Source organism: Hypanus sabinus, chromosome 3 (genome assembly GCF_030144855.1).
Source record: "Hypanus sabinus isolate sHypSab1 chromosome 3, sHypSab1.hap1, whole genome shotgun sequence".
NCBI lineage: Eukaryota > Metazoa > Chordata > Chondrichthyes > Myliobatiformes > Dasyatidae > Hypanus > Hypanus sabinus.
In genome coordinates this window covers 170,426,415-170,454,389 of record NC_082708.1, presented here as the reverse complement: position 1 = coordinate 170,454,389, position 27,975 = coordinate 170,426,415, and the positions used below count along the sequence as shown (strand labels likewise).

The following is a 27,975-nucleotide window of genomic DNA, read 5'->3' as shown; positions in this document are numbered from 1 at the left end:
GTGTTGCCACAAGTTACAGCTGAACATCATGCAGCCGCTCTCTTCCTTTGGCTGTTTCCTGTGCCTTCTGGCCTTCGTGTCTGCATGCTACATCAAGAACTGTCCCAGAGGAGGCAAGAGATCTAGCCTCAGCACAGATATCAGGCAGGTAAGGTACCATCTCCTCTCAGCCTTTTGTCTCCCACCGTTCTGCTTCTGTATTTTAGTTTAACAAGTCACCCAGTGGCGCTTTCGAATCTGAACTTTGTCCAAGTTGTTCCCAGGTGTGTGAATGCGCCTGGCAAGTGCCGAGCTCTGGAACAGTTTGTTGCCAGGAGGGATATGACACCTAACATATATTTCCATTTTTCTGAGGAAAAGCCTATTTTAATGTCTGCTTTTCAAAGGTAAAGTTTTTAATTTTTCACTCATACAGATTGAAAAAAAAAATAATGTGGAGGGTCAGGGGCTGGAGATGGATCACCCCAGTGGGAGGAATCGTAACAATAGGGACTCGAGCTGATCAGCTTTACCCTGAGGATTTTAATGAGAATTTTGGGGTGAGGGAACTGAACCTGGACTATCACACTGGTCCACTCCTCCACCTTCACCAACCACTCTCCTTATTGTGTGGCACTTTCTGCATGCAACATGATGATATACAGAATGTTTCCTTTCACCTCTCCCCATCATGCAGGGATCCAAACAGTCCATTAAGGAGAAGCAGCTGTTCACTTGCTCTTCTTCAGAATCAAGTTTAACATCACCGGCATATGTTGTGAAATTTGTTGTCTTTGCAGCAGTAAATCAATGCAATACAGAATAATAGAAAAATGTGAATTAGAGTAAGTGTATATATATATTAAATATTTAAATAAATAGTACAAAATAGGAAAAAAAAGTGGGGAGGTAGTACCCAAAGGTTGAATGTCCATTTAGAAATCAGGTGACAGAGAGGAAGAAGCTGCTCCTGAATTGTTGAGTGTGCCTTCAGGCTTCCTGATGGTAACAATGAGAAGGATGCATGTCTTGGGTGTTGGGGTTCCTTAATGATGGATGCCGCCTCTTTGGGGCATCGCTCCTTGAAGGTGCCCAGGATACTACGGAGTCTAGTGCCCATGATGGAGCTGACTAAGTTTACAACTCTCTTCAGCTTATTTTGATCCTGTGAAGTAGCCCCCCACCCCCCACCCGCCTCCCCAATACCAGATGGTGATGAAGAAGTACAGGACACCTGTAGAAATTTGTGAATCTGGCTTACAGGATAAGGTAGATACTGATGGCTTTTTCCCCAGAGTCAGAGAGTCCAAAACCAGAGGGTATAAATACAAAGTCAGGGAAGAGAGACTGAAAAGAGTTCTAAGACATAACTGCTTTGCGCAGAAGATCGTAAGTACTTGAGATGAGCTGCCAGATTAGGTGGTTTAAGTGGTATAATTGCAAAATCTAAGAAGCATTTAGGTAGGTACATGAAGGGGAAGGGGTTGGAGGGTAATGGGTTGAATACGGGCAACTGGGACGAGCAGGGAGGATGCTGCGGTTGGCATTGTCCAGTTGGACTGAAGGGCCTTTTTCTGTACTGTGTCATTCCATGACTCCACTGAAGAGGTATGGAGCTGTCAGGAAAAGGAAGGAAGTTTTTGTTTCATTTTCCATTACATCCAAGCAGCTCTAAGAGAAGATCAGGTTGAAATGAGGCAATGATGATGCAGATGTAAGTCATGTTGATTATTTTCATCAATGTACAAAGATTCCGCTGGCACGTTTCGAAAGGGTGCTAAGAGATTTGCAGGATGTTACTTAGAATGGAAGGTTTTAGGTTATAGGAAGTTTGAATATGCTGAAATGTGTCTTGCTGGATTGCAGAGAGCTGAAAGCTCAAAGGTATATAAAATTTGTGAGTGGAATAGATACCGTCCTGTGTAAAAATCCTGGGCACATATATGTAGACAGGGAGCCTAAGAATCTTGCACAGTACTGTAGTAATTTTATGCATTGAACTATACTGCTGCTGCTACAAAAAAAGCAAATTTCATGACATATGTGGGTGATGATAAACCTGATTCTGTTATGGGTCTCTATTGTGGACTCAGAGTGGGAAGGGAAATCATGGTTAGAGAAAGGGGAAAGGAGAGAGGGAGAAGCACCAGAGACATTCTGTAATGATTAAAAAAACAATTGTTTTGGAATGAAATGTCCTTGCCTGGTGTCCCAGGGCTAGGTATGTCTGCACCCATACCTGTCCCTGACACTCCTTCTCTGCCACCTGTCTCACACCCCTCCTGAAATGCTCCACCTTCACCATTCCCAACATCCTTTCCTCCTGCCATATTTACAAACTTGCTCCTCTTTTCACGTTGAGAAATACAGTGCTGTGCAACAATCTTAGGCACACTATTGATATATGTGTGCCTAAGACCTTTGCACAATATTGTAGGGTGGATAAGACCATAAGCCGCAGGTCCAGAATTAGGCCACTGGCCCCATCGAGTCTACTTGCCCATTCCATCATGTCTGATTTTTCTAAAGGGACGTCCTTCTGTTCTGGGGCTGTTCCCTTGGGACCTTGTCTTGCCCGCTATAAGGAACATCCTCTCCATGTCCATATAGGAAAGATATAGGGACTATGGGTCAAATGCTGAGAAATGGGATCAGCATTGCTGGACATCTCAATCGGCATGGATGAGTCAAGCCAAAGTCCCTGTTTCTGTGCTGTATAACTCTGACTCAATATACAAAACATTGAATCTATCCATAATTGGTTTCCTCCAGTGCTCTGGGTTCCTCCCACATTTCAAAGAGGTAGCAGTTGGTAGGTTAATTGGTCATTGATTAGGCAAGGGTTGCTGGGCAATGTGGCTCGGCGGGGGGGGGGGGGTGCTGAAAGGACTATTCCATGCTGTATCTCAACAAATAAAACATAAAGTATTCTTCCATTTACTTCATGTAAAGAAATATATTATCATTGATATTTCAGAAGCATGGAAGTAATATCATTTCTTTATGATTAGCTGGAATTACATTCAAATGAAATGTCAATAATGAACAAGCTATAGAATCTGTCAATAGAATCCCAAATTGTCAACTGGCCAAAAGAGAACTATATATATAGTATTGTTTCAATAAATTGTGCAATGGTTTACAAATTATGAATTGTAAAACCCAGAAGTGTCTATAAACTTGCTGTGCAATGTAAATTGTGATGCCCGTACAGATCTTTGGAATCGCTGCAGGAAGCATGTTCAACTTCAGGGTCATAGTGCTGCACTTGAAGCTCTTCCTACAAATCAAATCCACCAATGACTGAAAGGAAACAATACACAAAATGCTGGAGGAACTCAGCAGCTCAGACCGCATCTATGGAGAAGAATAAACATTCAACATTTCATGCTGAGATCCTTCAACAGGTCTGCAGAGGAAGGGGGAAGAAGCCAAAATAGGAAGTTTGGGTGAGGGAGAAAAATACAAGCTGACAGGTGATAGGTGAAGTGGTGAGGGGGATGGTGGGTTGGTGGGGCAGGGGGGCGATGAAGTGAGACACTGGGAGATGATAAGTGGAAAATATAAAGGGCTGAAAAAGAAATCTGATAGGAGTGGAGAATTGATGATGGGAGAAAGGGAAGGAGGAGGAGTGTCAGAGGGAGGTGATAGACAAGTGAGGAAAAGAGGGGTAAAAGGGGAGCCAGAATGGAAAATACAAAAAGAGAGAAGGGAAAAGTGGGAGAAATTAACAGGCTAGAAAAATCAATACTCATGCCATCAGGTTGAAGGCTACCCAGACTATTGGAGGAAGTCATCATCTATGGTGGGGTTCTCCAGCATTCTTGTGTTACCCCAGCATCTGCCATCTCTGTGCCTCCAACGACTGAAATGGGACAGTTCAACCAACACTAGTAATGTTATTTAGATTCAGAAATCATTTTTAAGAATGGATGTTTCGATATAAGAAATGGAGTTCATAACTAAGTATTTTAAAATTAAACAAAGGGATTTCTCAGAAAGATTAGTGGGCAAAGATTAGGGCACATGGTATTGGGGGCAGAGTACTGACGTGGATTGAAAATTGGCTGGCTGACAGGAAACAAAGAGTAGTGATTAATCGGTCCCTTTCGGAATGGCAGGCTGTGACCAGTGGGGTACCGCAAAGTTCGGTGCTGGGACTGCAGCTGTTTACAATATACGTTAATGATTTAGATGAAGAGATTAAAAGTAACATTAGCAAATTTGCTGATGACACAAAGCTGGGTGGCAGTGTGAAATGTCAGGAGGATGTTATGAGAATGCAGGGTGACTTGGACAGGCTAGGTGAGTGGGCAAATGTATGGCAGATGCAGTTTAATGTGGATAAGTGTGAGGTTATCCACTTTGGTGGTAAGAACAGGAAGGCAGATTACTATCTAAATCAGGGGTCGGCAACGTTTACCACTGAAAGAGCCAATATGGACCCATTTCCCACAGAAAAGAAAACACTGGGAGCCACAAAACCTGTTTGACATTTAAAATGAAATAACACTGCATACAACGTTTTTTTTGCCTTTATGCTATGTATAAACAAACTATAATGTGTTGCATTTATGAAATTGATGAACTCCTGCAGAGAAAATGAAATTACATTTCCGCATGCAACAAAAACATTTTGAACTCCAAAAAAAAAGACGTTGGGTTGAAGGTTACTCCATAGTTGGCCTACCTTCCTACCTTGGATCAAAGAATTAAAAGAAAGCGCGCACTGGTGGGTGTCAGGCATTGGCAGTGGTGATGTATATTAATAGCGATAAAAAAACACGTTGTAGTGGTGTAGCGCTACACGCAGCGCTAAAATAAAGACACTGCAGTCAAAGGTAACTTTATTTGAACTAAACAGCCTTGCTTTAAAGCCTCCCTCAACCCGTCACCGTGGGCGCGGATGCTCCAAAAGACACGTACTCACAAACCCCCGTAGGCTATCTCCCTTAGCCGGAACGGTGGCTAATTGTGAGCCGGTTCGGATGTGCCAGGAAATGGGGTCTCCACAACGTTTTTAGATTGTACAAGATCACCATAATCTTCAAATTTTGAATTACATTTCAAAAACTAACAAACCACGGGGAGCCACAGCACAGAGTTGAAAGAATCGCATGCGGCTCCAGAGCCGCGGGTTGCCGACCCCTGATCTAAATGGAGTCAAGTTAGGAAAAGGGGAAGTACAACGCGATCTAGGTGTTCTTGTACATCAGTCAATGAAAGCAAGCATGCAGGTACAGCATGCAGTGAAGAAAGCTAATGGCATGCTGGCCTTTATAACAAGAGGAATTGAGTATAGGAGTAAAGAGGTCCTTCTGCAGCTGTACAGGGCCCTGGTGAGACCCCACCTGGAGTATTGTGTGCAGTTTTGGTCTCCAAATTTGAGGAAGGACATTCTTGCTATTGTGAGAGTGTAGCGTAGGTTCACAAGGTTAATTCCCGGAATGGCAGGACTGTCATATGTTGAAAGATTGAAGCGACTAGGCTTGTAGACACTGGAATTTAGAAGGATGAGAGGGGATCTGATTGAAACATATTTTTAAGGGATTATTAAGGGATTGGACCTGGAGGCAGGAAGCATGTACCCGCTGATGCGTGAGTCCAGAACTAGAGGCCACAGTTTAAGAATAAGGGGTAGGCCATTTAGTACAGAGATGCAGAAAAACTTTTTCACCCAGAGAGTGGTGGATATGTGGAATGCTCTGCCCCAAAAGGCAGTGGAGGCCAAGTCTCTGGATGCATTCAAGAGAGAGAGCGCTTATAGATAGCAGGGTCAAAGGATATGGGGAGAGGGCAGGAACGGGGTACTGATTGTGTATGATCAGCCATGATCACAGTGAATGGCGGTGCTGGCTAGAAAGGCCGAATGGCCTACTCCTGCACCTACTGTCTATTGTCTATTAACTGTTCGATATTTACTGTGCAAGCATCTCAGTTTATTCACAACAAAAGAAATAGGAGAAGGTCATTAGGACTCCTCTGCCTCTTTTGCCATTAATCATATCCTGGCTGAGCCTCAAGTTTTCTTAATCAGAGTTTTCACTATTTACTAATATTACTGAAGGAAGAGGAAGATATTGTTATCGAAAAACAGGAGCTTGGAAAGTGGTAGAGGAGTGCAGATTGAAATGGAGCTTGTAGAAGAAAATGGGCTCTGCCTTTTGAAGCTTAATTCATGAACTTTAAATTAGCTTGCCCCACATTAGAAGATAGAACATAGAACAAAGAAATCGACAGCACATTACAGGCCCTTCGGCCCACAATGTTGTGCCAACCGTGTAATCTACTCTAGGACCTGCTTATAATTACCCTACTGCATAGAACCTCTATTTTTCAAAACTCCATGTACCTATCTAAGAGCCTCTTAAAAGACCCTATTGTATCCACCTCTATCACTATCGCCAACAGTGCATTCCACACACCCACAACTCTCTGTGTAACCAAAAAATAAACCCCACTAACCCTGACATCCCGTCTGTACTTTCTTACAAGTACGTTAAAAATGTTTTCCCTTATGTTAGCCATTTCCACCCTGGAAAAAAGCCTCTGACTATCCACACGATCAATGCCCCCCATCATCTTGTACACCGCTATCAGGTCACCATTCATTCTCTGTTGCTCCAAGGAGAAAAGGCCAAGTTCACTCACCCTATTCTCATAAGTCACACTCTCCAATCCAGGCATCATCCTTGTAAATCTCCTCTACACTCTTTCCGCGGTATCCACATCATTCCTGTAGTGAGGTGACCAGAACCAAACAGAGTACTCCAAGTGGGGTTTAACTAAGGTCTTCCATAGCTGTAACATTACCTCACAGCTCTTGAGTTCAATCCCATGGCTGATGAATGTCAACACACAATACGCCTTCTTAACAACACTGTCAACCTGCACAGCAGCTTTGAGTGTCCTATGGACATGGACCCAAGATCTCTCTGATCCTCCACACTGCCAAGAGTCTTACCAGTAATATTATATTCTGTCTTCAGAATTGACCTACTAAAATGAACCACTTTAGACCTTTCTGAGTTGAACTGCATCTGCCACTTCTCAGCCCATTTCTGCATCCTATTGATATCCCACTGAAACCTTTGATAACCCTCCACACTATCCACAACACCCCCAACCTTTGTGTCGTCCGCAAATTTACTAACCCACCCTTCTACTTCTTCATCCAGGTCATTTATAAAAATCATAAAGAGGAAGGGGTCCCAGAACAGATCCTTGCAGAACACCACTGGTGACCAACTTCCATGCAGAATATGAACCATCTACAACTACCTTTTGTTTTCTGTGGACAAGCCAATTCTGGATCCACAAAACAAGGTCTCCTTGAATCCCATGCCTCCTTTCTTTTTGAAAGAGCCTTGCATGGGGAACCTTATCAAATGCCTTATTGAAATCCATATTCACTACATTCACTGCTTTATCAATGTGTTTGGTTACATCCTCAAAGTATTCAATCAGGTTCGTAAGGCATGATCTGCCCTTGACAAAGCCTTGCTGACTATCCCTGCCTTTCAGGATCTTTTCCAACAACTTGCCCACCACTGAAGAAAGATTCACAGTTCTGTAATTTCCAGGGTTATCTCTACTCCCTTTCTTGAACAAGGGAACATTTGTAACCCTTCAATCCTCTGGTACTTCCCCTGTCCCTGATGATGATGCAAAGATCATTGCCAGAGGCTGAGAAATCTCCTCCCTCACTTCCCACAATAGCAGAACCCAGCAACTTATCTAACTTAATTCTTTTCAAAAACTCCAGCACATCCTCTCTCTTAATGCCTATATGTTCAAGCATTTCAGTCCGCTGTAAGTCATCCCCACAATTACCAAGGTCTAGATTTTCCACATCCTTTGTACATCATAGTTCTTTTACCCTGCCATCCTTTCCCTGCCTCAATGGAAAATACCTATGCAGAACACCAGGCAAATGTTCCCGAAACATTTGCCACGTTTGCAATGCAATGCCACAGTGCCGGGAGTGGTCAGCGGAGTGAGAGGCTGCAGAGTGAAAGGGCTTTGGCTCCACGGGCTTCGATGGTAACGGGACGAGGTGAGGCAGTTGTTGATTGCAAAAGGAGGTAGTATGTGTGTGAGGCCAGGTTTCTGTGGTCGGTGTCAGATGTGGGAGGTCCTGGAGTCTCCCGGCATCCCGGACGGCCACTCGGTGCATCGAGATGCAACTCCTAAGGGACCATGTTAGGGAACTGGAGCTGAAGCTCGATGACCTTCATCTGGTCAGGGAGAGTGAGGAGGTGATAGAGAGGAGTTACAGGCAGGTGGTCACTCCGGGGCCACGGGGGACAAAGAAATGGGTCGCAGTCAGTAGAGGGAAGGGAAGAGTCCAGTACCAGAGAGTACCCCTGTGGCTGTACCCCTTGGCAATAAGTACTCCTGCTTGAGTACTGTTGGGGGGGACAGCCTACCTGGGGGAAGTGACAGTGGCCGTGCCTCTGGCACAGAGCCCGGCCCTGTGGCTCAGAAGGGTAGGGAAAGGAAGAGGAAGGCAGTAGTGATAGGGGACTCTATAGTCAGGGGTTCAGACAGGTGATTCTGTGGACGCAGGAAAGAAACTCGGATGGTAGTTTGCCTCCCAGGTGCCAGGGTCCGCGATGTTTCTGATCACGTCCAAGATATCCTGCGGTGGGAGGGAGAACAGCCAGAGGTCATGGTCCATATTGGTACCAATGACATAGGTAGAAAAAGGGAAGAGATCCTGAACGAAGACTACAGGGAGTTGGGAAGGAAGTTGAAAAGCAGGACCTCAAAGGTGGTAATCTCAGGATTACTGCCTGTGCCACGCGACAGTGAGAATAGAACTAGAATGAGGTGGAGGATAAATGTGTGGCTGAGGGATTGGAGCAGGGGTCAGGGATTCAGATTTCTGGATCATTGGGACCCCTTTTGGGGCGGGTGTGACCTGTACAAAAAGGACGGGTTGCACTTGAATCCCAGGAGGACCAATATCCTGGTGGGCAGGTTTGATAGAGCTGTTGGAGAGGGTTTAAACTAGTTTGGCAGGGGGGTGGGAATCAGAATGTGAGTGCAGGGTTTAAGGGAGAAGGACAAGGACATGATGCTAAGAGTTCTGAGTTGATGAGGAAGGACAGACAGGGGACAGAACATAACTGTAGCCAGTTAAAGGGGTTGAAATGTGTCTACTTCAATGCTAGTAGTATTAGGAACAAGGAGGATGAACTTAGAGCATGGATTAATACGTGGAAATACGAAGTTGTGGCCCTTACTGAAACTTGGTTGGAGGAAGGGCAGGATTGGATGATGCAGGTCCCGGGGTTCAGGTGTTTTAAAAGGAATAGGATGGGAGGTAGAAAAGGGGGGGAATGGCATTGCTGTTCAGGGAAAGTATCATGGCTATAGAAAGGGAGGACGCTACAGAAGGAGTGACCACGGAGTCAGTCTGGGTGGAAGTCAGAAATAGGAAGGGATCAATCACTGTGCTGGGAGTAGTCTATAGGCTCCCAAATAGCCCTCGGGACACCGAGGAGCAGATAAGCAGGCAGATTTTAGAATAGTGTAGGAAATACAGGGTAGTAGTTATGTGTGATTTCAACTTCCCTCATATTGACTGGCACCTCCTGAGTGCAAGGGGAATAGGTGGGGCTGAATTTGTCAGGTGTGTTCAAAAAGGATTCCTGACACAGTATGTGGACCGGCCAACGAGAGGAGAGGCTGTACTGGATCCAGTTCTGGGTAATGAACCTGGTCAGGTGACAGACTTCTTGGTGGGGGAGCATTTTGGTGAGAGTGACCACAACTCCCTTAGCTCCAGCATAGCTATGGAAAGAGATAAAATCAGATGAAATGGTAAAGTGCTTAACTGGGGAAGGGCTAACTTTGAAGGGATGAGGCAGGAACTAGTGAGAGTAAATTGGAAACAGATGTTCAAAGGGGAAAGCACAGAAGTAATGTGGGAGAAGTTTAGGGACCACTTGAGCTGGGTTCAGGATAGCTTTGTCCCACTGAGGCAAGGTAAAAGTGGTAGGAAAAGGGAATTGTGGCTGACAAAACATGTGAGGCAACTCGTCAAGAGGAAAAAGGAAGCATATGTTAGATATAAGAAGCAGCAAGTGGGAGGGGCTTATGAAAAATATAGGGTAGCCAGAAAGGAGCTAAAGAAAGGACTTAGAAGAGCTCGAAGGGGGCATGAGAAGGCCTTGGCATGTAGGATTAAGGTGAACCCCAAAGCGTTCTATGCATAAGTGAAGAACAAGAGGATGACGAGAACAAAGGTGAGACCACTAAAGGATAAAGAGGGCAACATATGCCTGGAAGCGGAGGAGGTTGTGGGTGGGGTGGGGTCCTAAATGAATACTTTTCTTCAGTATTCACAAGTGAAAAGGATCTTGATCAGGATGAGGTCGAAGTAGAGGGGACCTGTGTGCTGGACAGTATGGAGATTAAGGAAGAAGAAGTGCTGGATCTTCTTAAAAACTCTAAGATTGATAGATCCCCAGGGCCGGATATGATACAACCCAGGTTGCTGTGGGAATTGAGAGAAGAGATCGCAGGAGCGTTAGCTATGGTCTTTGAATCCTCTTTGGCTGCAGGGGAAGTGCCGGAAGACTTGGAGAATGGCAAATGTAGTTCCCTTGTTTAAAAAAGGTAATAGGGAGAAGCCTGAGAACTATAGACCAGTGAATCTTACATTGGTGGTATGCAAACTACTGGAAAGGATTCTTAAGGATAGGATCTACGAGCATTGGGAGAAGTACAGTCTTCTCATGGATAGTCAACATAGCTTTGTGAAGGGAAGATTGTGCCTCATGAGCCTGATTGAGTTTTTTGAAGATGTAACAAAAGAAATTGATGAGGGTAGGGCAGTGGATGTGGTCTACATGGACTTTAGCAAAGCATTTGACAAGGTCCCTCATGAGAGACTCATCCAGAAAGTCATGAAGGATGGGATAAGTGGAACTTTGGCTGTTTGGATAAATAATTGCCTTAAAGGAAGAAAGCAGAGGGTAGTTGAGTAAGGGAAGTATTCTGCCTGGAGGTCGGTGACTAGTGGAGTGCCGCAGGGATCTGTCCTGGGACCCCTGCTATTTGTGATTGTTAAAAATGACCTGGATATAGAGGCAGGAGGATGGGTGAGTAAGTTTGTGGATGACATGAAGATTGGAGGAGGCACTAGACAAGGATGTCCTCTTAGTCCATTCCTATTTAACATTGCCTTAGAACCTTTGGCAATTGCCATCAGACAATCACAGGATATTTTGGGTATTAATCGTGGGACAGACATTCATAAGTTATCTTTGTATGCAAATGATTTATTACTATTCATTTCTAACCCGGAGAAATCCATCCCAGCAGTTTTATCATTATTGGTTCAATTTAGTGAGTTTTCTGGGGATAAGTTAAATCTTAATAAAAGTGAATCGTTTTCTTTGAATAAACGGGTCCCAAATTATGGAAATTTACCTTTTAAATTAGTTAATGATTCTTTTACTTATTTAGGGATCAAAATCACAAAAAACCATAAAGATTTATTTAGATTTAATTTTTTACCCTTATTTGATCAGATTAAAGGTTTGTTTACTAAGTGGTCACCTTTATCTTTATCCCTAATAGGTAGGATTAATGCTATTAAGATGGTTATTTTACCTAAGTTTTTATATATTTTTCAAGCGATACCAATTTTTATCCCGAAATCTTTTTTTACTAATGTTGACTCTAAAATTTCTTCATATATATGGCAGAATAAAAATCCCAGGTTAGGTAAAATATATTTACAGAAGACAAAAAAGGAAGGCGGGTTAGCATTACCTAATTTCAGATTTTACTATTGGGCAGTTAATATTAGATATTTGTTATGTTGGTTGAAAGATGGGGGTGGATCTTTCGGCCCTTGTTGGGTGAGTTTAGAAACTAAATCTGTATCAGCTTATGCTCTGGGTTCTATTTTAGGGACTTCTCTCCCTTTTGCTCTTTCTAAATTGCCGAAACGAATTGACAACCCGATAGTTAAACATACTTTGCATATATGGTTTCAATTTCGGAGATTTTTTGGGTTGACTCAATTTGTTTTAAATAGTCCTATTGTATCTAATTGTTTTTTCCACCCTTCCATTATAAATCAAGCTTATTCAGCTTGGAAAACTAAGGGATTACTAAGATTTTCTGATTTATTTTTGGACAATTGTTTCATGTCTTTTGAGCAATTATCCAACAAATATAACTTGCCTAGATTTCATTTTTTTAGATATTTACAGATTAAACATTTTTTAAGTTCTGTATTCCCTACGTTTCCAAATTTTGTGCCTTCAGATATTTTGGAGAGTTTATTTGAATTAGACCCTTTTCAAAAAGGGCTTATTTCAAAACTTTATAATATAATTATGAAGATACGTTCAGAGCCTCTTTATAAGACTAAAAAGGATTGGGAAAGAGAGCTTAGCCTTATTATTTCTAGTGAGAATTGGGATAGAATTCTTCAATTAGTTAATACATCATCGTTATGTGCCAAACATTCATTAACACAATTTAAGGTCATACATAGGGCCCATATGTCCAAGGATAAATTAGCTCATTTTTACTCTCATATTAGTTCTATTTGTGATAGATGTCAATCTGAAATTGCGTCTTTAACTCATATGTTTTGGTCTTGTTCATTTTTGGAGAAATATTGGAAAGATATTTTTGATATTATTTCTGCTGTTCTGAATATTGATTTACAACCTCATCCTATTACCGCAATTTTTGGTTTACCAATGATGGACTCACTGCATTTATCTTCTTCCGCCCGTTGAATGATTGCATTTCTAACTCTGATGGCTAGAAGATCTATATTGTTGAATTGGAAGGAAATTAATCCTCCCACTATTTAATTGGTTCTCTCAAACTATGTTATGTTTAAATTTAGAAAAAATTAGAAGTGGTGCTTTTGAGACTTCTATTAAATTTGAAAAGTTATGGAGACCATTTAATCAACATTTTCATATGATGTAATATGACCCTGTGCCAAGTTCATTTGATTTCCCAGCTTTTAGCTTATGTATGTTGAAGTGACGGCATTGATGAATATTTATTTTTGTGAGATATTATAAACAGCCCCCTTTTTTTTCTCTCTCTCTTTTTTGCTTCTCTTTTCTTCTATATTAGTTATTAGATTAGTAGATTAGCTAGTTTTGCATTATATATATTTTTTTTTCTTTCTTTTTTCTGTTTTTTTATATCATATATTATGAAATATTTAGATTTACCTTGTTCATACATATATTTTATGGCTTACATCTTGGTAAACTCATTTATATTGTAACTATTATGTATGTTTTTTTTCATATGTAATGGAATTTGTATGTTGGTAATTTCTTTATCAATATATCATTTGTATTCTGTCCATATTACTAATAATAATAAAAATATTTAGAAAGAAAAAAAGAAGATTGGAGGAGTTGTGGATGGAGCTGTAGGTTGTCGAAGGTTACAAGAGGATATAGACAGGCTGCAGAGTTGAGCAGAAGAATAGCAGATGGAGTTCAATCCGGACAAGTGTGAGGTGATGCATTTTGGAAGGACAAACCAGAAGACTGAGTACAGGATTAATGGTCAGTTACTTAAGAGTGTAGATGAACAAAGGGACCTTGGGGTTCAAATCCATACATCCCTCAAGGTCCCTACACAGAGTAGTTAAGAAGGCCTATGGGATTCTAGGCTTCATTAACGGGGATTGAGTTCAAGAGTAGATAGGTCATGTTGCAGCTCCACAAATCTCTGGTGAGACCGCACTTAGAGTTTTGTGTTCAATTCTGGTCACCTCATTATAGGAAGGATGTGGAAGCTATGGAGAGGGTGCAGAGGAGATTTACCAGGATGTTGCCTGGTTTGGAGAACAAGTCATATGAAGCAAGGTTAGCAGAGCTGGGACTTTTCTCTTTGGAGCGTATGAGAATGAGAGGGGACTTGATAGAGGTCTACAAGATTATGAGAGGCATAGATAGTGTGGATAGTCAGTACCTGTTTCCCAGGGCACCAATAGCAAACACCAGAGGGCATAGGTACAAAATTAAGGGAGGGAAGTTTAAGGGAGACATCAGGGGTAAGTTTTTTTTTTTACGCAGAGGGTTGTGAGTGCCTGGAATGACTTGCCAGGGATGGTGGTGGAGGCTAAAACATTAGGGATATTTAAGAGCCTCTTGGACAGGCACATGGATGAAAGAAAAATGGAGGGTTATGGGTAGTGTGGGTTTAGTACGTTTTTTAAAGGATTATATGGGTTGGCACAACATGGAGGGCTGAAGGACCTGTACTGTGCTGTAGTGTTCTATGGTTCTATTTCTGCCATGCATTTCCTTGAGCACATCTGCTCCCAACTTATGCTCCCAAGTTCATACCTAACAACATCATATTTCCCCCTACCCCAATTAAATGTTTTCCCAAATTGTCTGTTCCTATCCCTCTCCAATAAAGGAGATAGACTTGTCATCACTGCCTCCAAAATGCACTCCCACTGAGACATCTGACACCTGACCAGGTTCATTTCCCAATAACAGATCAAATACAGCCTCTCCTCTAGTTTCCTTATCTACATATTGCATCAGAAATTCTTCCTAAACATGACTAACAAACTCCATCACATCTAAACCCCTAGCTCTAAGGTGATGCCAGTCAATACTAGGAAAGTTAAAATCTCCCATCACAATGACCCTATTGTTATTACACCATTCCAGAATCTGCCTCCTATCTGCTCCTCAATGTCCCTGCTACAACTGGGGGGCATCTATAAAAAAACGCCCAGTAGTTATTGCCCCTTTCCTGTTTCTGACGTCCACCTATACTAACTCAGTAGCTAATCCCTCCATGACTTCCTCCTTTTCTGCAGCCGCGGCACTATCCCTGATTAGCAATGCTACCTGCCCATCTCTTTTGCCTCCTTCCCTGTCCTTTTTGAAACACCTAAAGCCTGGCACACTCAGCAGCCATTCCTGCTCCTGAGACATCCAAGTCTCTATAATGGCCGCATTGTCATTGTTCCACGTATTGATTCACGCCCTGTTTATCTGCCTTGTTTATGATCCTGCTCGCATAAAAATACACACCTCAAACCATCAGGCTGAGTACATCTTTGCTCTATCATCTGCCTCACAAATTCCCTACAAGCTATCTCTACTTGTACACCAACCACTCCATGTTATGTCTCTTCACTTTGATTCCAACCCCGCTACAAATCTAGTTTAAATCCTCCCCAGCTGCATTGGCCAACCTCCCTGCCAGGATATTGGTCCCCCTTGGATCCAAATGAAACCCATCCTTTTTGTACAGATCACACTTGCCCCAGAAGAGATCCTAAAAATCCAGAAATCTGAATCCCTGCCCCTGCTCCAATCCTTAAGCCATGCATTTATTCACCACTTCATTTCTATACTCACTGGTGCGTGGTACAGCCAGCAGTCCCGCGATCACTGCCCTTGAGCTTCTGCTTCTCAACTTCCTTCCTAACTCCTTGTATTCTGCTTTCGGGACCTCCTTTTTTCTACCTATATCATTTGTACCAATATGTACCACAACTTCTGGCTGCTCACCCACCCATTTCAGGATATTGTGGACATGTTCAGAAACATCATGAACCCTGGCACCTAGGAGGCAAACTACCATCCATGTTTCTTTTTCGTACCCAAACAATCGCCTATCTGACCCTCTAACTATAGAATCCCCTATTTCTGCTGCCATCCTCTTCCATTCCCTACCCTTCTGAGCCACAGGGCCAGTTTCACTGCCAGAGGGACGGCCACTGTTGCTTCCCCCAGGTAGGTCATTCCCCATCCCCCCAACAGTCCTCAAAATGGAGTACTCACTGTTAAGCAGATAGCCACAGAGATGCTCTCCACTACCTGATGTTCCCCCTTCCCTCTCCTGACGGTCACCCACTTATCTGTCTCTTATGGTCCCAGTGTGACTATAGGCCTGTAGCTCCTATCACCTCCTCGCTTTCCCTAACAAGCCATAGGTCATCAAGCTGAGCTGCAGCTCCAGCTCCCTAACTCAGTCTTTATGGAGCTTGATGTTTTTAACCATCTTAATATTATCTTGATATCAACTTATCTTGATTTTGTTGTTATTTTCCAGTCACATCTCAAATATCAGAGCAGAAATTTCATGTCATTGAATCAAAGAGATAAAGAGCAGTTTAGCCGACCAGCCCACATTGAAACTGTCCATTTACACTGATCTTACACTAACCCCATAATATCTTTTCCCATTTTTTCATTAATTTCCCTCAGCTTCCACCAATCACAAACACTCCTGAGGCAATTTACAGTGATCTCAGACTTTAGACTCGCTACATTCAGATTCACTTTCAAGGACTCTACAAATCACATTCACGGTATAATTTATTTACTTTTTAAATATTTGCACAATTTGTCTTTTACACATCAGTCAGTTTTGGGTTGTGTATAGATTTATGTAAATTCTGTTGTATTTCTTTAGTTTCCTGTAAATAGACAATAGACAGTAGGTGCAGGAGTAGGCCATTCGGCCCTTCTAGCCAGCACCGCCATTCACTGTGATCATGGCTGATCATACACAATCAGTACCCAGTTCCTGCCCTTTCCCCATATCCCTTGACCCTGCTATCTATAAGATCTCTATCTAACTCTCTTTCTTGAATGCATCCAGAGACTTGGCCTCCACTGCCTTCTGGGGCAGAGCATTCCACATATCTACAAGAATGACTGCAATAAAATAAATAGGGTGGTACTTGATGACCGTAGAACCATAGAACACTACAGCACAGTACAGGCCCTTCAGCCCCCATGTTGTGCCAACCCATATAATCCTTAAAAAAAAAGTACTAAACCCATATTACCCCATAACCCTCCATTTTTCTTGTGCCTCCATGTGCCTGTCCAAGAGGCTCTTAAATACCCCTAATGTTTTAGCCTCCACCACCATCCCTGGCAAGTCATTCCAGGCATTCACAACCCTCTGTTTTAAAAAAAAAAAACTTACCCCTGATGTTCTCCTTAAACTTCCCTCCCTTAATTTTGTACATATGCCCTCTGGTGTTTGCTATTGGTGCCCTGGGAAACAGGTACTGACTATCCACCCTATCTATGCCTCTCATAATCTTGTAGAACTCTATCAAGTCCCCTCTCATTCTCATACGCTCCAAAGAGAAAAGTCCCAGCTCTGCTAACCTTGCTTCATATGACTTGTTCTCCAAACCAGGCAACATCATGGTAAATCTCCTCTGCACCCTCTCCATAGCTTCCACATCCTTCCTATAACGAGGTGACCAGAATTGAACACAAAACTCTTGTGCGGTCTCAACAGAGATTTGTAGAGTTGCAACATGACCTCTCTACTCTTGAACTCAATTCCCCTGTTAATGAAGCCTAGCATCCCATAGGCCTTCTTAACCACCCTATCAACCTGCTCAGCGACCTTGAGGGATGTATGGATTTGAACCCCAAGGTCCCTTTGTTCATCCACACTCTTAAGTAACTGAACATTAATCCTGTACTCAGTCTTCTGGTTTGTCCTTCCAAAATGCATCACCTCACACTTGTCTGGATTGAACTCCATCTGCCATTTTTCTGCCCAACTCTGCAGCCTGTCTATATCCTCTTGTAATCTTCAACAACCTACAGCTCCATCCACAACTCCTTCAATCTTCATGTCATTCCAATATCCAGAATGCTTTTGAATCGCTCGCGCAAAGAAGAGTCTTTACTCGGAAGCTTGGACACGTTCACCTAGGTTACCCCCCACCACTCGTTCCGAGCCCGGTTGCTTCTCTCTGCCATGGGACTGGCTACAGGCCCAGTACAAACTCCAGGAAATGATGTTTGACAATAGTTTTACTTCTGACCTATCAATCTCACGTATCACATGCTTCTGTGATATGGGACACAACTAGAGCATCTGTAAGAATTCCACATAGTCTCGAAGAGTGAAGGTGCACAGACAGCAGTGGAAGTCAGATCTTTGGCACTGCTAGGTAATGGCTGGACTAGCTGTGCTCATGTCCTGTATCTGAGGTGTCTGATGCTGTGCAGTCTTACCTTCTTCCCAAACTAGAATATGTCCAGAATTTTCCAGTTATAGCAAGAAAAGCATATGGATTACTTGCTTTTAATGGTAAGTAGACATAAGTGAGGTTGTGCTAAACTCTTGAAAGTTGGAAGTAAACTGATTATCAAAGTACATATAGGTCAACCCATATATACAACCCTGAGATTCATTTTCTTGGGGGCATACTCAATAAAACCATGATAGAATAATAAGACCACCTGAACTGAGTGTTCCATCAGTGTGCAAAAGACAACAAACAGTGCAAATACAAAAAGTAAGAAAGAAAGAAAGAAGGAATAAATAAGCAATAAATATCGGGAGCATGAGATGAAGAGGGTTGGCGCTTAGCCAAGTGGTTAAGGCGTTGGTCTAGTGAGCTGAAGGTCGCTAGTTGGAGCCTCAGCTAAGGCTGCGTGTTGTGTCCTTGAACAAGGCACTTAACTACGCATTGCTCTGCGATGACACTGGTGCCAAGCTGTATCGGCCCTTCCCCTTGTATGGACAACATCGGTGGCATGGAGAGGGGAGACTTGCAGCATGGGCAACTGCCAGTCTCCCATACATCCTGGCCCAGGCCTGCTTCCTGGAAACTTTCCAAGGCGCAAATCCATGGTCTCTCGAGATTAATGGATGCCTAGATGAAGAGGCCTTGAAAGTGAGTCCATATGTTATGAGAAGTCGAGTGAAGTTATTTCCTTTGTTTTCAGAGCCTGACGGCTGAGAGGTAATAATTTTTCCTGAACCTGTTGTTGTAAGTCCTGAGTTTCTTGTACCTCTTTCCTGATGGCAGCAGCAAGAAGAGAGCATGAAGAGTCCCTGATGATGAATGTTGCTTTCCAGCAACAACGCTCCATGTAGGTGTGTTCAAAAGTGGGAATGGTTTACCTGTGATGGACTGGGCCCTATCCATTACGTTTTGTAGGATTTTTCATTCAAGAACATTGGTATTTCCATAGCATGCTTACATTTCCTCCATTACAACACTGAAAATGCTTATTATTGTTGTGGAGTGTACCTCCGTCCTGAAGTAACAGAACATCTTTGAGTTGTGGGTTTACAAAAATCACTATAGGGAAAATCCACGTGGTCATAGAAAGAGCATGCAACTTCCCCACACGAAGAACCTGGATCATTCCAACTGTGAGGCATCTCTACAAGCTGTTAGAGTACCCCAATTAGGATCATAGTTCCTTGAGGTTGTCATAATTCCATAAGACATAAGAGCAGGATTACACCATTCACCCAACCGAGTCTGCTGCACTATCTCTTCATAGCTGATCCCAGATTCCACTCAATTCCATATATCTGCCTTCTTGTCATAACTTTTGATGGGCTGGCCAATCAGGAAACTATCAATTTTCGCTTTAAATACACCCACAATCTTGGCCTCTACAGCTGTCTATGGCAGAGCATTCCACAGATTCACTACTCTCTGGCTAAAAAAAAAATTCCTCCTTACCTCTGTTCTAAAGGGTCGCCCCTCTACTTCTGGATACCCCCACCATAGGAAACATCCTCTCCACATACACCTTTTTTCAACATTCCGTAGGTTTTAGTGAGTTCCTCCCACATTCATCTAGATTCTAGTGAGTGCAGACCCAAAGCTGCCAGATGCTCCTCATATGTTAATGCCTTCATTCCCAGAATCATCCTCGTGAACCTCCTTTGGACACTGTCCAATGATAACACATCCTTTCTGAGATATCCAGCCCAAAATTGTTGACAACACTTCATCTGGCCTGACTAGTGTCTTATAAAGCCTCAGCATTATCTCCTTGTTTTTATATTCTATTCCCCTTGAAATAAATACTAACATTGCATTTGCGTAAGGACTCCTAATTCCCTCTGCACATCTGATATTTGACTTTTCTCCCCATTTAGATAATAGTCCACACTATTGTTCCTTTTACCAAAATGCAATATCATACATTTCCCAACACTGTATTCCGTTTGCCAATTTTTTTGCCCGTTCTTCCTATTTGTCTAAGTCCTTTTGCAATCGCATTGCTTCCTCAGCACTACCTATCTCTCCACCTATCTTCATATCATCTGCAAACTTTGCTACAAAGCCAACAATTCCATTCTCTAAATCATTGACAAACAATGTGAAAAGTAGTGGTCCCAATACTGACCCCTGAGGAACACCACTAATCACTGGCAGCCAACCAGAAAAGGCCCCCTTTATTCCCACTCGCTGCCTCCTGCCATTCCACTATCCATGGCAGTTTCTTTCCTGTGATGCCATAGGAGTTTATCCTGTTAAGCTGCCTCATTTGTGGCACCTGATCAAATGCCTTCTGAAAATCCAAATAACTGACATCCACACCTCTCTTTTGTCTACCCTGCTTGTTACTTCCTCAAAGAACTCTAACAGATTTGTCAGGCAAAGATTTCCCTTTACAGAAACCATGCTGGCTTTGATTTATTTTGTCATTAGTCTCCAAGTACCTTGAAACCTCATCCTTAATAATGGACTCCAATACTTACCCAGTCACTGAGGTTAGGCTAACTGGCTTATAATTTACTTTCTTTTGCCTTCCTCCATTATTAAAGAATGGAATGATATTTGCAAACTTCCATTCCTCCAGAACCATGCCAGAATTAAGTTTCCTTGAAAGATCATAACCAATGCATCTGCTATCTCTTCAGCAGCTTCTTTCAGAACTCTGGGATGTAGTCCATCTGGTCCAGGTGACTTATCCACCTTAAGCTTGCCTAGCACTTTTTCCTTTGCAATAGCAATGGCACTCAGTCCTGCTCTCTGACATTCAAGGACCTCTGGCACACTGCTAGTGTCTTCCACAGTGAAGACTGATGCAAAGTACTTATTAAATACGTCTGCCATTTCTTGGTCCCCTATTACTACCTCACCAGCATCATTTTCCAGTGATCCAATATTAACTCTCACCTCCCTTCTACTCTTTATATAACTGAAAAAAATATATAGTATCCTGCTTTATACTATTGGCCAGTTTGCCTTCATATTTCATCTTTCCCCTTCTCCTGGCCTTTTTGTTGGATTTTAAAAACTTCTAAATCATTCAAATTCCCACTCACTTTTGCTACATTATATGCCCTTTTCTTTGTGGGACATATCTATCCTGCACTTGTGAACTATTCGCAAAAACTTCAGCTAACTCTGCACTACTATCATCCCCAACAGCAACCCTCTCCAATCCACTTGGGCAAGCTCCTCTTTCATGCCTCTGAAATTCCCTTTATTCCATTGTGATACTGAAACATCTGATTTATGCTTCTCCTTCTCAAATTGCAGTATGAATTTAATCATATTATGATCACTGTCTCCTAAGGGTTCCTTTGTCTTAAGCTCCCTAATAAAATCTGGATTATTACACAATACCCAATCTAAGATAGCCTTTCCTCAAGTAGGCTCAAGCACAAGCTACTCTAAAAAAGCCATCTCGTAGGCATTCAACAAATTCACTCTCTTGCGAACTGACATCAATCTGATTTTACCAATCCCTTTTCATATTGAAGTCACCTATTACAATTGTGGAATTATCATTATTACATGCCCTTTTCAGCTCCCTTTGCAATCTCAACCCCACATCTTGGCTACTATTTGGAGGCCTATATATGATTCCCATAATATTTTTTTACCCTTTCTGTTTTTATCTCCACCCACAAAGATTCAACATTGTCTGACCCTATGTCACCTCTTACTAAAGGTGTAATTCCATCTCTTACTAACAGAGCCACACCACTGCCTATGATTTTGTGCCTGTACTTTTAATAGAAAGTACATCCTTTGATATTAAGCTCCCAACTTTGACCTTTCAGCCATGACTCAGTGATGACCACAACATCATACCGACCAATCTTTAATTGTGCCAGAAATTAATCCACCTTATTCCAAGCACTATGTACAATTAAATGCAGCACCTTCACAACTGGGGGGAGTTTCAAATAGCCTCTGACAACCAAGTCAGCTCCGGGACTTCATATTTGGCTGAACTAATAAGCCTGGTGCAACTGTTCCTAATGACAGGAGAAGGGGCAAAGGCAGGTTACTGGTGCCTTAAAACCTGTGGGTAGATGGGGCTCATCAGCTGTGGTTGGCAGCTCATCTAGGAGAAGGAAAACTCCAATTTCAAATCTCTGCTGCTTTGCAGCTATACCACTTATGGGGAAGGCTTCAGGAGGAAAGCCCGAGGGAAAAATCCAGAGCTGGAGTCCCTATGGCAGTCCTACATTGAGTTGAATGTTGACTATTCCTTTGCATTCATCAGCAGTGTGGAGAGGGGGAGCCTGCTGCATGAGCACCAGCTTGCTCTCCATATCGCACTGCCCTGGCATGCACAGGGAACTAGGACGCAGCATCTATGGTCGACTCTGATCTACGGAGGGCCTACATTAGGATCACATTTGGACCATTGTGCTTCCCACTGAATTGAATGAATGAATTGGCTTTATTTCTTACATTCTTCACATACTCGACGGAGAATGAGAGATGATCTGATTGAGATGTATAAGATGATGAGAGGCATTGATCGTGTGGATAGTCAGAGGTTTTTTCCCAGGGATGAAATGGCTAACACGAAAGGCCCCAGTTTTAAGGTGCTTGGAAGTAGTTACAGGCGAGACGTCAGGGATAAGTTTTTTAGGCAAAGAGTGGTGAATATGTGGAATAGGCTGCTGGCAACGGTAATGGAAGCGGATACAATGGGGTCTTCTAAAAGACTCCTGGATAGGTACATGGAGCTTAGAACAATAGAGGGCTATGGGTAACCCTAGGTAATTTCTAAGGTAAGGACATGTTCGGCACAGCTTTGTAGGCCAAAGGGCCTGTATTGTGCTGTAGGTTCTCTATGTTTATACACTGTACACTATATACACTATATAGTGTGTAGTGTCTATATACACTATACACTAGGAGTAAAAATCTTTATATTATATCTCCGTCTAAATGTGCAATGTGCAATCATAGTAATTTATAATAATTTATATTAAATAGAACAGTCAATGTAACATGGAATACACTCAAATCAGCGTGAGTTAATCAGTCTGATGGTCTGGTGGAAGAGGCTGTCCTGGAGCCTGTTGGTCCTGGCTTTTTTGCTGCGGTTTCCCAGATGGTAGCAGGCGAAACAGTTTGTGGTTAGGGCGACTCGGGTCACAATGATCCTTCGGGCCTTTTTTTACACACCTCTCTTTGTAAATATCCTGAATAGTGGGAAGTTCACATCATATCCTTTTTTTAAATGAGGTATAAAAAATAATAAGCTTTCCTCCATGTTTTTAATCTATCACAGGATGTGGCCATCACTGGCAAGGTCAATATTTATAGTTCATCCCTTTGGCCTTAAAGGCTATGCTGAGTTGAATCCCTAACCACTGGAGACAATGCAATGGTGAGCTGTCTCTCTGAACAACTGGTGTCAATGCAGTGGTGAGCTGTCTCTCTGAACAACTGGTGTCAATGCAGTAGTGAGCTGTCTCTCTGAACAACTGGTGTCAATGCAGTGGTGAGCTGTCTCTCTGAACAACTGGTGTCAATGCAGTGGTGAGCTGTCTCTCTGAACAACTGGTGTCAATGCAGTGGTGAGCTGTCTCTCTGAACAACTGGTGTCAATGCAGTGCTTAATCAGGTTTCATTTTCTTTGTTTCTCCACTTCGCTAGTGTGCTCCTTGCGGTCCCAACAACAAAGGCCAGTGTTTTGGAAGTAACATCTGCTGTGGTCAGGAGATTGGCTGCTACATGGGAACCCTGGAAACACAGTCCTGTAAGGAGGAAAATCAACTGCCTTCACCTTGTGAACCTGCTGGAAAACCCTGTGGTGAAGATGATGGGAAATGTGCCATACCTGGGCTCTGCTGTGACAACGGTACTGTTCATTTTTTCTGAAATACAGGCATCAAATTTATGGAACAGGCTGACATAGAGAATGCATATTTCTGTCTGACTTTTTCTGTTAAAGCTGGGAGTATTCTTTTGGAAATTAGTCTGTGACTTCTGTCATGTTATTGAGAATTTTACAAATTTACTGCCACTTTCTTGCCCCGGAAACCATGGTTTGGAAAATCAGAGTAAAGATGCTGCAGCACAAACAATCCACACGAAGCACTCAGCAGGTCAAACAGCATCCATGGGGAGAGGAGGGGACAAAGCAACGGTCAACATTTTGGGTCAAGACCCTGCATCAGGTTTCGGAATAGAGGCGGGGAAAGGCGGGATGTGGTGAGACAGGGAACACAGGTGTTGATGGCTGAGGGCTGAGGGGTGGCTGAAAGATAATGGGCAGACTGAGACCGGTAGTGTGGGGGAGGGAGCGGGATGCAGTGGAACAACAGAGGGAGGTGGATGATAGATGGAAGCAGTTTATAAAAAGAGTAAGATGGAGTCACGGTAAAGGAGGGTGAAGCTGGTGACAGCTGCTGGAGGGTGATAACCAGCAACACAAAGGCTTCAGCGTTGGAATCTGATTAGCAATCTTACCCATTGCAGCTCTGGTCAGGAAATGATAGATCCTTGAAGAATCATTTTATTTTGTTACCTAATCAGACTCTTAATTCAAGCACAAGAAACAAGTACACATGTAGGAAATTTAATGCAGTTAATACAGGAAATTTAATAATAAAACCAGGCAATTTTGTAAATACTCAACTTCAACAGCTGTGGGAAGAGAAATGGAGCTGGTCAAATTTCAGGTCAAAGTTACCTCATCAGACGGTCAGGGATATGATGGGAAGTCCCAGCAATGATTTGTAGTCATTTTTTTAGATGAGAGAGTGAATGGCATGGGGCCTGTAGAGCAGTGGACACAATTAGAAACAATGGGCACTTCACAATAGATTCTTTTCCATCTTAAACTCTTTTTTGATTCCTTAAACAGAAATAAACTTCATTATTAGAAGATTGACAGTGTTGTGGGACTGATAGAGCTCACAGCTTGAGTGACCTGGGTTCAATTCTGACCCCTTATTTCAGTGGAATAGAAGAAATTACAATGGCATGAGAACGGAACTGGCCGAAGTTGACTGGAAAGGGACACTAGCAGGAAGGACAGCAGAGCAGCAATGGCTGGAGTTTCTGCAAAAATGAGGGAAGTGCAAGACAGATATATTCCAAATAAGAAGAAATTTTCAAAGGGAGGAAGGACACCATGGCTGACAAGAGAAGTTAGAGCCAATGTAAAAGCAAAAGAGAGGGCATACAAGGAGGCCAGAGCTAGTGGGAAAATGGAGGATTGGGAAGCTTTTTAAAACTTGCAGAAGGAAACTAAGAAGGTCATTAAGAAGGAAAAGATGAATTATGAGAAGAAGCTGGCGACTAATATCAAAGAAGATACTAAAAGCTTTTTTTAAGTATATAAAGAGAGTTGGGGGTAGATATAGGACCAATACAAAATGACGCTGGAGATATTCTAATAAGAGATGCAAAGATGGCAGAGGAACTAAATGCATATTTTGCATCAGTCTTCACAGTGGAAGATGTCTGCAGTATCCCAGACATTCAAGAGTGTCAGGGAAGTGAAGTTTGTGCAGTGAAAATTACGACTGAGAAGGTGCTCAGGAAGCTTAATGGTCTGGGAGGTGGATAAATCTCCTGGTCCTGGTTGAATACAACCTCGGGTTCTGAAGGAAGTAGCTGAAGAGATTGCAGAGGCGTAATGATAATCTTCCAAGAATTGATAGATTCTTGCATTGTACCGGATGACTAGAAAATTGCAAATGTTACTCCACTATTTAAGAGGTGTGGGAGGCAGCAGAAAGGAAACTATAGACCTGTTAGCCTGACATCAGTGGCTGGGAAGTTGTTGGAATCGATTATCAGGGATGAGATTACGGAGTACCTGGAGGCACATGACAAGATAGTTCAAAGCCAGCATGGTTTCCTGAAAGGAGAATCCTGCCTGACTAACCTACTGAAATTCTTTGAAGAAATTACAAGCAGGGTAGACAAAGGAGATGCAGTAGACATGGTGTACTTGGATTTTTAGAAGGCCTTTCACAAGGTGCCGCACCTGAAGCTCCTTAGCAAGATAAGAGCTCATGGAATTACAGTAAAGTTACTAGCGTGGGTGGAGCATTGGCTGGTTGGCAGAAAACAGAGAGTGGGAATAAAGGGATCCTATTTTGGCTGGCTGCCGGTTACCAGTGGAGTTCCACAGGGGTCGGTGTTGGGGCCGCTGCTTTTTACAATGTACGTCAATGAGTTGGACTACAGTATTAATGGATTTGTGGCTAAATTTGCTGATGATACAAAGATAGGTGGAGGAGCGGAGAGAGTTAAGGAAACAGAGAGCCTGCAGAGAGACTTAGATAGTTTAGGGGAATGGGCAAAGAAGTGACAAATGAAATACAATGTTGGAAAGTTGGGGAGAGAACTCAAAATGCAGAGATGCAAAGAAACTTGGGAGTCCTTGTGCAAGATACCTTAAAGGTTACCCTCCAGGCTGAGTCGGTGGTGGAGAAGGTGAGTGCAATGTGGGCATTCATTTCTAGAGGTATAGAATATAAGAGCAGGGATGTGATGTTGAGGCTCTATAAGGCACTCGTCAGACCACACTTGGAGTATTGTGTGCAGTTTTGTGCTCCTTTTTTTAGAAAGGATATACTGACATTGGAGAGGTTTCAGAGAAGATTCACAAGAATGATTCCAGGAATGAAATGGTTACCATCAGGCAGCTCTTGGGCTGTATTCCCTGGAGTTCAGGAGAATGAGGAGGGATCTCAGAAACATTCCAAATGTTAAAAGGCCTGAATGGATTAGATATGAAAAGTTATTTCCCATGGTTGGGGATTCTAAGACAAGAAGCCACAATTTCAGGATTGAAGGACATCCATTTGGAACTGAGATGCGGAGAAATTACTTTAGTCAGGGGGTCGTAAATCTGTGGAATTTGTTGCCACGAGCGGCTGTAGAGGCCAAGCCATTGGGTGTATTTAAGGCAGAGATAGATAAGTTCTTGATTAGCCAGGGCATCAAAGGGTGTGGAATGAAGGCAGGGGAGTGGGGATGACTGGAAGAATTGGATCAGTCCATGATTGAATAGTGGAGTAGACTCAATGGGCTAAATGGCCTACTTCTGCTCCTCTATCTTATGGTCTATACTGCATGTGTGGAGTTTGCACATTCTCCTTGTGACTGTGCGGGATTTCTCCTTGTGCTCTGGAGGAAATAGTTCCCAAAAGCAAGTATTTCAAGAGTCAGGAGGTACCAATTTTAAATGTTGATGAGGTGGTGAGGGACTTGTGGGAAAATTACATTTACTCAAGTAATTTGATCTGAATTTCATTGCCTGTAAAGTTGAGAGACACAAAATCGGCCAATGGCTAACAGAGAATAGTTTGCAGGCTTGTGGAGACGAGAGAGGCAATGTACTGACATAGATTCCCTCTGTGCCATTGACATTTCTGTGATTCTGAATGTCTTTTTCTGTGTCCTTCCAGAGAAATGTACCACGGACTCTGCTTGCGTGGAGAACTCAGGCAAGTCAATGCGTCGCTTCCTGGGAAGAAACTTGAGCCAGTTAGACAATGCTGCAGCTGATCACCTGCTGAGACTTTTGGGCCCCTCTCTCTCAAAGACTGCTGGGAAGAATTAGCGAATATTAATTAATGTTCATAATGTACTCCTTTGTTGCCTTTACATAGATCTAGTTTTATCAAGAGAACTGAAACAATTCCTGATATGTGATACATCAGACTCTGCTTAGCTAATATTGTAGTCTGATTACTTTTGTTGGAAGTCATCAATATACATTATCAAATGGCAATTTTAATTAAATAAAAAGGCAATTCAAATCATCTTAACAGCACCAACTGTGTTATTCACTTAATGAGTAACATGTTAACAGAAATATTGAGTAACTTTGTACACACAAACCAAAGTAAAATGGATTATTGTGTAATGTGGACTTTCATTGCAATTTGATTGGATCTCATTGTCCTGGAGTTCTGTTTGAAACATCATGCCGGTCAAATAACAGAAATAAA

The 27,975-nt window shown here is 42.6% G+C and overlaps 1 protein-coding gene across 1 annotated transcript; it reads left to right on the top strand.

Moving 5' to 3' along the window:
- Window positions 1-24: 24 nt before the first annotated feature.
- On the top strand, window positions 25-27,975 carry LOC132390881 (neurophysin 1-like). Its single transcript, XM_059963419.1, has 3 exons — window positions 25-148; window positions 23,657-23,861; window positions 27,430-27,975. The coding sequence occupies exons 1-3, from the start codon at window positions 29-31 to the stop codon at window positions 27,582-27,584; spliced, it is 480 nt and encodes a 159-aa protein (XP_059819402.1). The 5' UTR covers window positions 25-28; the 3' UTR covers window positions 27,585-27,975.

Bases quoted from the DNA above. Each gene is read 5' to 3' on its own strand.
- LOC132390881 (XM_059963419.1), top strand. From the start codon at position 29: ATGCAGCCGCTCTCTTCCTTTGGCTGTTTCCTGTGCCTTCTGGCCTTC. The intron at 149-23,656 runs GTAAGGTACCAT...CCACTTCGCTAG, and splicing joins TCAGCACAGATATCAGGCAG to TGTGCTCCTTGCGGTCCCAA. The intron at 23,862-27,429 runs GTACTGTTCATT...GTGTCCTTCCAG, and splicing joins TGGGCTCTGCTGTGACAACG to AGAAATGTACCACGGACTCT.